The following is a 9,992-nucleotide window of genomic DNA, read 5'->3' as shown; positions in this document are numbered from 1 at the left end:
AAAAAAAAAAAAAAAAAAAAAAAAAGGCAAACCTTGGCAAGAAGCACCCGAATCCCGACCTCCCGGACGCGCTCGGCGGCGGCGGGGCGGCTCCGCGCCCGCCCGTCCCTGCTGCGGCAAGGCAAAAAGGCTTCTGGATGCCCAAATCCTGACGGCCGGGAAGTTTATATCTTTCCCCTGGCTGTTTGCTGTACACAGCGAGCCTCTGTTTACCGCCAAATAAAAGAAATACATGTGTGCTTCTACCCCAAACACGCAGGCTCGCTGTGCTCGGCCCCGCTCGGCTGCAAACAAAGGCACAGATTTGCAGGGCGAGGTCGCGGCACTCAAACGCAAGTGGCCGCCGAGTTGCTACAGCTTAGGGGAACGAAGCAACTTTCCTTCAATTGCACCAAGCTCCCTGCCCATCACTTTTTGTTTTTTTTTTTTCTGGCTCTACAGACGCTTTTGCAGCCGCTCCAAGCGAGCGCTCCCGATCCTCCCGAGCGGGGCACTTGATGCGGGCTCTCCAGCAGCGATCCCAAAAGGCAGCCCACGGGGCTCTGCCAAAATGGAAAGGACCTTGCTGGGGAGCCGATGCCGCCACAGGCTTTTGGGGAACCTATGTCACCTCCCCACTGCCCCCTGCCCCGACCCCGAAAGCCGGCACCGCGCTGTGCAGCCCCCAGCCTGCGCCCAACTTTTTTGCGCTCTCCCACCTTATTCTCCGCCGCCACCTCGGCAGAAAAACGGGAGGAACGAGCACAAAAACTGGCCTTTAATATTCTTTTATTTCTTTTCTTTTTTATTTCTATTTTTTCCTCTAAAAATAAAGCGCCTGCCCCAGCGCATCGCTGCGCGGAGCCGCGCAGGGGAGGGGACGGAGCTCGCAGCCAGCTGGGCACGGAGGGGGGGCCGGGGCAGTCCGGAGTCGTTTGCTGGGCACTGACCACAAATAAGCGAGCTTTTTCTTTCCTCGCCGTTTGGTAACATCGTGCTATCGCGCAGTAAAAATGGCAAGATGTATTTGCTATTGCAACAATATTTTTAATGAGCTGCAAGCGACTTGTCCCAAAGTTAGTGGTGCAAACAGCAAAGGCATCGCTCTGTTTGTAGGCGACACAGCGAGCAGCGTATTTTGACTCCGAACCTCTGTTTATTTTCCATTTACGACCCATTGCCAGGGTTTTTATCCCAAACGAAAAGAAAACGCGGGACTATCTTCTCGCAGTGCTGCTTTTTATTTTGATTTCTTCGCCCCGAGCCGCTGCCCTGGGCGCTATAAACACGTCCAATCGGGCCAATCTCGGGGCAGAGGAGAGCGATCCTATCCGGGAATAACCGTGCCCGGGGCAGGAGGCTGAGCCTCGGCCCCGGCTGGGCAGAGCAGGGGGGAGCAGGGCTCTGGGGACCCCCCCGCCGCCCCCCAGCCCCGCCACGGGACGGTGACAAGAAGGGGATGCTCCTGGACGGGGCGCACGGGCTGGCCCCAAACCCATCCCCGACGTGGCCTCCGGGTGTAAAGCAGCCTCTCCTCGCAGGATGGAGGCCGGGAGGCCCAGCACGGCCCCGCTCCGACCCGGGGAACCCCCCTCGGGATCCGGGGCACGTCGGGGCTGGCGGCTCGCAGGGCCGGGAGCGGGGCCCCCCCTCCATCCGCACCCCAAAATCCCCCCGAGGTGGGGGTCTCCGGGAGGCCGGCAGGGCTTGCAGGCAGCGTTCGCTTTGTGTTTGTTTGTTTTCTCCGAAGCCACACTTGAAATAATCATAATCATAATAAAAAAAAATGATAAGGAACGGGTTTTATTGATTTTTTTTTTTCCACCACGACATTCAGTTTATAACAATATAGGCTGTTTTAAAAATAGGAGCGGTCCCTAACAGAAAGCAAGAGGGCAGGGAGTACAACCGAAGGGGAAAAAATAAACTAAAACTTAAAAATAATAATAATAATTAAATAAAAATAAAAAAGAATAGCGACCAACCCAAACCCTTGGGAAGACAGCAAACAATTGTCAGACAACAGGTGAGCAGACACTAAGACAGAGAGGGACTAGAGGTGTCCACTCCTCGCTGGATTTCTGCCTATGAAAATCCACAGACTCGATGGACTTTAGAAGAAAACTGTACATCATATCAAATAAATTAAAATTACCCTAAAGTTGATTGTCCTTCACTTAAAGCGCCCAGCTCTCCGAATCTCCCTCGTTTATTCGTACAAACCGGGCTGATGCTTATTCCCACGCCCTGCTCCTCTCTTTTCGCTTTCCTTCTCTTTCATTTTTATTTGTTTCAATTGTATTTTGTACAACGTGAACGAACGCAATTATACAGTGCTAAAAACCCTTTCCTCACCATTCAAATAAAAGCAGTGCTTTGAGAATCCTCGTACAATATTGCACAGTTCAAAGGTACAATAAGAAGAGTCGGTATTACAAAAGAAATCAAAAGAGTACAGATTTTTTTTTTTTCTTCCCCCAGATACCGAAATAACTTTACAAGGAAAAAAAAAATAAAATAAAGAAAAAAAAAATAAAGACAACTGGTAGGAAAACAAGAATTCAAAGCAAGGATTTAAAATCTCTACGGAACCGATAATAAATAAGCGGCACCCGGTGGTGCCGGGGTGTTCAGCCGTTGGCTGTGAGGCTGTAGTTCTCGCTAGTTAGAAAGTCCCATGGCAGAAAGCGAAAGGTACAAAATATGGGGAAAGAAAGAGGCAAATCGGTGCCGAGGGCTGCCCCAAGGAAAAGCCGCGGTCGCTGGAGTCGGAGTCGCACCAGGGTCGGGAGCCGGCGCGGTTCGGAGGCAGAGGAGAGGTCCGAAAGGGACGGAAATTTTCGCCTTTCCCTTTAGCGTTTGGCAAACCTCGAGGAGTGGCGCGGGATCGTTCGCTTTTTATTCTCCCCACGTTTTTTTTTTTTTCCCTTTTTTTTTTTTTTTTTTTTTAATACAAAAATAAACCTAAAGCCGCCGAGCCCACCGCGGCTTTCGGCCACGCTCCCAAACGGCGTGACAGCCCCGGGGGGCTCTCCGAGCTCCCTTTTTCGTTCCCCCCCCCCCCCAACCTCTCCCAGGGGTCCCGGCCGCTTTTTCCGTTCTTTTTCCCCTCCGTCTCCCTCCCCTCACCGGGCCCTCGCCGTCGGGGCCGCGCCGTCGCCGCAGTTACTTACGCGGGGGGCCGGGGGCCGGGGTTGGGGGGGACACAGCGGGCTCAGACGGGCCTCAGGAGGGGCACGGAGGTGACCACGGGGTGGGAATAATAGACGGGGTGGGGGAAAGTGAGCAGGGGCTGGGTGCCGGGGGCGCTGGCGGCGGCCGAGCCGCCCTCGGCGCCCGAGTTCTCGTGGTAGAGGATGGGGACGCGGACGATGCGCTGCGCCGCGGCGTGGCTCAGGTTGGCGGCCTCCAGCTCGGCCGCCAGCTGCCTCTTCCACTTGTTGCGACGGTTCTGGAACCAGATCTTCACCTGGGTCTCTGTGAGGTGCAGCGAGGCAGCCAGGCCGGCCCGCTCCGAGCTGCTCAGGTAACGCTTCATGTCGAAGGTGGACTCCAGCTGGAAGACCTGGCTGCGGCTGAACACCGTGCGGGTTTTCTTCTTGCGGCACGGTTTCTTCTCCGGGCTCTCCTCCCGTTTCTTCCAGTCCTCCGCGCCCGGCTCCTTCTTGGCCTCCTCCGAGTCGCTCTCCTCCAGCACGATCTCGTCGGGGCTCTTGGAGTCCAGCTCCTTGTGCTCCGCATCCGCCTTGAGCAGAGGCTCCGGGGAGTCCCTGTCGGTGCCCGAGGCTGGGGACGAGTCCCTCAGGAGGGATTTCTCGGCGGCTGGACCGGGGGGCAGCGGGCAGGGGGGAGAGAGGGACACAAAGAGACACCTTCACCGCCCGGCCCCGGCGCCCCGTCGGGGGGCAGCGGGGGGGACCCCGGGCCGGGATGCGCGACCCCAACCGCGGGCTCCCCGTCCCCATCCCGTCCCATAGCCCCGTCCCCATCCTCCTCCCGCTCCCCGCTCCCCGTTCCCGTCCCCATCCCCGCGGCCGCCCCGTCGGGGAGGCGGGGAGCGCTACCTTCGGTGCGGGGCAGGTGGGCTCCGGCCGGGGTGAGGGCGTAGGGGTACCACCAGGTCTGGGCTCGCTCCAGGCAGTGGGCGCTCAGGGCGAAGCGCGGCGCCGGGATGTCGAAGCGGGGGAAGGCGAGGTCGCCCACCTGCGACAGGGCGAAGCCGGCTCCATCCGCCGCCCCTTTGCCCGACGGGGCGAACAGCGGGCGCGGTTGCTTGGGGGCCGCTTTCGGGGGGTCTCCGTTGAGCAGGTTCTTGATGTAGAACGACTCCTTGGGGGGCGGCGGGGCGCTGGGCGGCTCCTGCCCGGTCTCCGGCATCCTCCGGTGCCCGCCCGGTTCCTGCCCGCCCGAGGCGGCTCCCGGCGGAGCGGGGGAGAGGCGAGGCGGAGCGGCGGGGGAGCGGGGCGGCGGGGCCGGCCGGGGGCCCCTCGCATGAGGGGGCGGCAGGGCGGGGGGCCGGGGGGACCCTGGCAGCCCCAGGCACCGGGGGGCTGCTGCGGGCAGGCGGAGAGAGCCGGGGGTCGTCGCTGCCGCCGCCGCCGCCGCCGCCGCCGTCGCCGCCGCCGCCGCTCGCTGCTGCGTCAACCTGGCGCCGGATGCTAATGATGAAATCAAAATGTCATCCAAGTTAAACGCGGGGAGCACACGGCGATTGGGCACGCACGATGGCAAATGGGATTAGGCGGGGAGGCAGCCGGGAGGAGAAGGCTCCGCTCAGCCCCTGCCTGCCTCGCCTGCCCGCAGCCGCCGCGGCCCCGGCCCCCCTGCGACGTGCTGCTGCGGCTGGAGGCTCCGAGCGCCCGCCCGTTATTGGCTTTATATAGGCCAATTAGGCAGCAAATGAGGACGGGGCTATTAGCACAAAGGGACACCGGCTCCGCTGAAGCACCACGGGAGAGAAGGGAGCCGAGGGACGCCCCGCTCCTGCCACCAAAGCGGCCCCGCCGCCCGGACACCCCTCTTCAGCCCCGCACCCCAAAACCCGGGGACGGCTCCGGGACCATCCGGGCCGAACCGGGCCGGGCTGAGCCGTGTGGGCTGCCCGAGCCCCCCGGCACCGAGACCGGGATGCCCGGAGCTCGGCTCCCCCCTGGATATCGCTGCAAAGCCCGGCTCCCCCCCCAGGCACCTCGGGGCACGGTTTTTTCCCTCCCCAGCTCCTCCGCGGAGCAGCAGCGATTTAGGGGATCCCTTTCCCCTTCCTTGTCCTCTCCTTCCCTGCCCGGCCCGGAGCTGCCGCCGCCTCCCCGCCGGGCAGGAGGCGCCCCCTGCCGGGACCGGGCCCGGGGGAAGCGGGCAGAGGGTGAGGAACGGGCGGAGGTGGGCTGGGGAGGGAAGGGAGAAAGGGAAAGGGAAAGGGGAACGAAAAGGGAAAGGAAAGGAAAGGGAAAGGAAGGGGAAAAGGAAAGGGAAAAGGAAAAAGGAGAGGGGAAAAGAAAGAAAACTAAAGGGAAGGAAAAGGGAAAATGGAACATGGAAAATGGAAAAAGAGAAAAAGGAAAAGGGAAAAGGGAAAAGAAAAGGGAAAAGATAAAAGGAAAACGGGAAATGGAAAACGGAAAAAAAAAGAAATTGGAAAGGAAGAAAGAGGGGGAAAGGAAAGGAAAGGAAAGGAAAGGAAAGGAAAGGAAAGGAAAGGAAAGGAAAGGAAAGGAAAGGAAAGGAAAGGAAAGGAAAGGAAAGGAAAGGAAAGGAAAGGAAAGGAAAGGAAAGGAAAGGAAAGGAAAGGAAAGGAAAGGAAAGGAAAGGAAAGGAAAGGAAAGGAAAGGAAAGGAAAGGAAAGGAAAGGAAAGGAAAGGAAAGGAAAGGAAAGGAAAGGAAAGGAAAGGAAAGGAAAGGAAAGGAAAGGAAAGGAAAGGAAAGGAAAGGAAAGGAAAGGAAAGGAGGACCTAGCCTCTCAATTCTGGCATGCTTCTCAACATTTGAAATACATGTGTGCATCCACTGCAAACATCTGTCCTGGCATATGCAGAGCTATAGACTTGAGAATGTGTGAGTGTGCTTAGGGAGGCAACAATCTCTACATTTAAATGTTTTAATGCCCTGATCATTACAACTGATTTCTCTTCCTTCTCTTGCTATTCCGTTTCAAAGGCATCCACCTGGCAATTAGAAATAACACATCTTTTATCTGAATCAGATTTCTCAATGGCAATGCTTGCAAGCTATCTCCAGGATTTCTGCTTCCCCCAGAAAATTTGGGGTTATAAATCTTGGGGAAGCTTCCACAGACCCAATCAAGTAATATTTTTGGCTGCAGCAGGCATGATATTTACCACATACATTCAGTGTACATGACTTTTCAGAACGCTGTTTCTTATGTGACCATTTCTAAACTGTTAGTGTCATTGTAAGGATTAGTTTAGGTAAACTGGGAGTGCAGAAATGAAAAATCAGCCATGCACACCTTAGGGACAGGGTCTCAGCCATTCATAAGAGTTTATAGAAAAACTCTTCCTCTAAACATCCGCTGCCCTTAAAGGCATTGGACAAAGTAAAAATCATCACGAAATTTTCAAGGAAAGTCCATTTCAGTGGAAATACTCCTCAACTCTGGGCTGCAATGCATAGGAAAAATGAGAGACGGAAAGTGGTTCTTAGACAGAAAACAGCCCAGGGCTCTTGCTTGCCACACGAGGGGCTGGGTTAAAGCTCTGTTCTGTCTGTTTGCAGCTCTTACCTGCAAAACCAAGGTGCATAGTTTTTATAGAAGACCTCAGTGCATTCCCCCATCTCAGGAAAGTTCTTGCTGCAGATCTGAGTCACTCAAACCATTCTGTATTGAAATTCCCACCCTTTTACTTTCCTCTTTAACTTCTCCGGTGACTATCGGGTCCTAATGCCTCTAGTCCCTCAGGGGACAACCACCCATAGTGGAAAAAGCTAAGCAGAAAAGAAAAACCAAGCCACTTTGCAATTCTTTATTCTGTATCACACATACACACAAATAATAATAATAATAATAATAATAATAATAATAATAATAATAATAATAATAACAATAATAAAAAATAATTAATAATAATAAATAATCATACATATTTGTGTGTTTTATTTTTGTCCCCCTGCAATATCTGGACATCTGATGTTGACTGACCCATCCCCATGCTCAGCAGTGGAGGACCCAGGTGGAATTTGCTTCAGTCTTTCTTCTATTTCTGCTCCCAGACCCACACTCATACCATTCCATTGTAAACAGATAATTATTATTTCATTAGTGTTCCAATCCAGAATTAATTGGCTAATTTACACATGGATCAATTGTATAAATGTGATGTTTGTGATAGGTGCTTGATATGATTTAAAGTAATTGTTTATTTTCAGGTTTGGCTCGCATTGTATTGCAAAGTGATTTATCTCCTTATTTATCCTGTCTCAGTACTGCCTCTTCTTTTTCATTATTTTTCTAAAGAGGCACACTCTCACTAGGCTGAAGCTTGCATCTCTACTGTGTGGTTTGTGAGGTTTGCATCTGCTCGTGCTCCAGCAGAAGCTCTCTGACAGCAGCAGGACCTTTCCTGCTCAGCCCTCAGCCTCTCCCTAGACCATTCCTATGCTCTCCTGTAGGTGGTTGCAGCATTTGGCCTTACAAGTGTAGGGAAACAATAATCTGTCAGAGCAGTACTTAATTTCATGGCTAACTTTAAGCAATTTGTTCCACGGGGAAGGGCTGAAGTGCCTTGTTGCATCAGGGTTTGGATGTTCAGGGGGAGAAGGAAGAAGAGATGAGAACACGGTTGCTAGTTTGCCTCACATACGAATGTTACATACTCAGGAAATTGAAATGAATTCTTCCACCATCAGATTTTAGAGCTGCTGTTATGCTGCCCAAGCAGCTAAAAACAATTTTTGTGAATGCCAGAGATTAACTACAGTAGACTTTGAGCCACCTTGAATGGATCTCCCTTTCCTATCGCAAATTGTTACATACTATCAGGGCCTCTGTAAAACCAGAGTTATTCAGAAACATTGCATTTCTGCATTTCTCTGCTATTCCTTCAATTGCTCCTTCTGAATGCAAGATTGGAAATAAACAGAGGTTACCCAGAAAAGGGATGCTACTTTCTCATCAGCAGTAAAGTCTGTTGCAGGATGTGTTTGATAAGGATGTTTTATTCAAGACTAGAAAAACTACCAGCAAGTTATGCTTGGTAACCTCCCTGAGGTTTTGCTTGCTTGAGTAGTACAAGGTTGTGTCTGATGCACATAGGTTAGGAGGTGGTTTGGAACATTTAAAGTTGTGCCCTTATTGTGCCTTACAATGGCATTTTTGTTCCTTTAAATGCAAGGGTTTGCAAGTCTCTGTTTTCTGGCAGCTTCCTGGCAGGCTGAGAGTCTTTCCTGACAAATATTACAGTCTCCATTCTGAACCTGGTTGCACAGCAGGAGAACAAGTTGTTTAATTTATGAGAGTTTTGTTTCTGAGGCCCATCACAGTCTTGTGTCTGACTCAAAAAGATACCATTTTTAGAGAAAAGAGGAAAATTTTTGAGGTTATGATGTTTTAGTGAAACACGTTCTGTTGCAAACTGCCGCGTACTTTGGAATAAATCCATGGGGACAGAACTGATGGGCAAATGATGTGATCTAAGTACAGTCTTCATCTCATACAGCACTACACACATGCTCTGTATGAGGTGATACAATGCTCTAAAGTCGTCAGAAACCCGTAGAACATATCCTTTGCTTTTGTCTTTGCGACCTGCCCACCAGTCCAGTTTCGAGGAAGTATGATCATGTTTGTGTTGATATTAGCCAGGTGTGCACAATTTATCACTTTCACAAGCACACTCGCAGAACAGAGGTCAGCTAAACACACTGTAGGAAATTTCTTGTGGAAAGTATCATGGGAGGATTTCAAGGCAGAACATAAGCTGTTCCTTCCTCATCTGAATTAAGCTTTATTGTTACTCATCTTACCCATTTCAAAATATGAAAGGACAGAAACATCCAAAGACCAGTGGATAGATGGCAACTTGGCAGCTTGTGGTTCTAAATCTGAAGATTGGTGCTTATATACCAAGTCATAAACACTGAGCTATCATCTAGAATGTAAGAAAAAAATAAATCAAAAATCAGAATAAACATCCGCACTGGTGAAATCCCAAACAAGCAGATCTCTTTGTGAGATTATATATTTTTGAATGTGAAAATCACGTATTTTTGAAAATGATGAGAATCCTGAAACCAAAGCTGAAAAATGTGGAGAATTTTCAGCCCCTACTGAATTAAAAAAGAAGCGCAAAGCTGTATGGTGACTGTTTCACTGGCCTGACTGGGAAAAAAAAGAGTTGTTATAATCCACACTCAGCCTTCAGCCCTCAGATCCAAATTACCCATTTGCAGAGAGCCAACTGAGAACAGAATAGATCCAATGTTTGTGTGCACAGCAGCTGAACAATGTGCAGTTTTAGGAGTTCTTAAATAATCATTGATTTCAAAAGTGTTACAGCCCATTGACTCAAAAATCAGCTACTTATGAAGAGTCTCGCATTCATATCTGAGATCCTTGGCAATTGTACAAGAGGTATGCTGAACACACACACTGAACATGAGCTGCATTTTGCACTTTATTAAAAGATCTTGAGGTCACCCTAGTTTCCCTAAGCACTTTTGTTATAAATGGCATGGCAATCTGAACCAGCTTGCCCTGAGTCAGCACATCCCCAAAATAGCTCATGATTTTGCAAAATAAATGAATGATGGGGCCATATTACGCTTTGGCAAGAGCTTCTATGAGAAGACCTCAGCGTGCTTTGCACTTATTAATGAGTCTGTCTTGCCTGCTGGTCCTCAGGGAAGGTTACTCCTCAGGCATGGTCAGAAGTCTCAGGAATACCTAGAAGGTGATGTGCACACCACAGGTGGCTCCTTCTGCCTCTTTTGGCTGGGGACATCTCTGCAGGTACACAGACAGCTCAGGTGCTCACATCCCTTCCATGGCATGCAGACTC

The 9,992-nt window shown here is 51.4% G+C and overlaps 2 protein-coding genes across 2 annotated transcripts in view; both read right to left on the bottom strand.

Annotated features, from left to right (window-relative positions):
- The window catches only part of HMX2 (H6 family homeobox 2), a 5,804-nt gene extending 5,761 nt beyond the window's left edge, over positions 1 to 43 (bottom strand). Inside the window, exon 1 of the mRNA XM_084526308.1 lies at positions 33 to 43. The gene's annotated coding sequence lies outside the window, so the exon portion shown is untranslated. The remainder of the gene's footprint in view (positions 1 to 32) is intronic.
- Positions 44 to 1,780: 1,737 nt separating this feature from the next.
- Positions 1,781 to 4,797, bottom strand: HMX3 (H6 family homeobox 3). Its single transcript, XM_084526307.1, has 2 exons — positions 4,044 to 4,797; positions 1,781 to 3,801 (listed from the first exon to the last, which is right to left on the bottom strand). The coding sequence occupies exons 1-2, from the start codon at positions 4,354 to 4,356 to the stop codon at positions 3,194 to 3,196; spliced, it is 921 nt and encodes a 306-aa protein (XP_084382433.1). The 5' UTR covers positions 4,357 to 4,797; the 3' UTR covers positions 1,781 to 3,193.
- Between the last annotated feature and the right edge of the window lie 5,195 nt (positions 4,798 to 9,992).

Source organism: Aythya ferina (genome assembly GCF_964211825.1).
Source record: "Aythya ferina genome assembly, chromosome: 7".
Taxonomy (NCBI): Eukaryota; Metazoa; Chordata; class Aves; order Anseriformes; family Anatidae; genus Aythya; species Aythya ferina.
The sequence above is the reverse complement of the archived record's forward strand: the minus strand, read 5'-3'. Positions and strand labels throughout refer to the sequence as shown.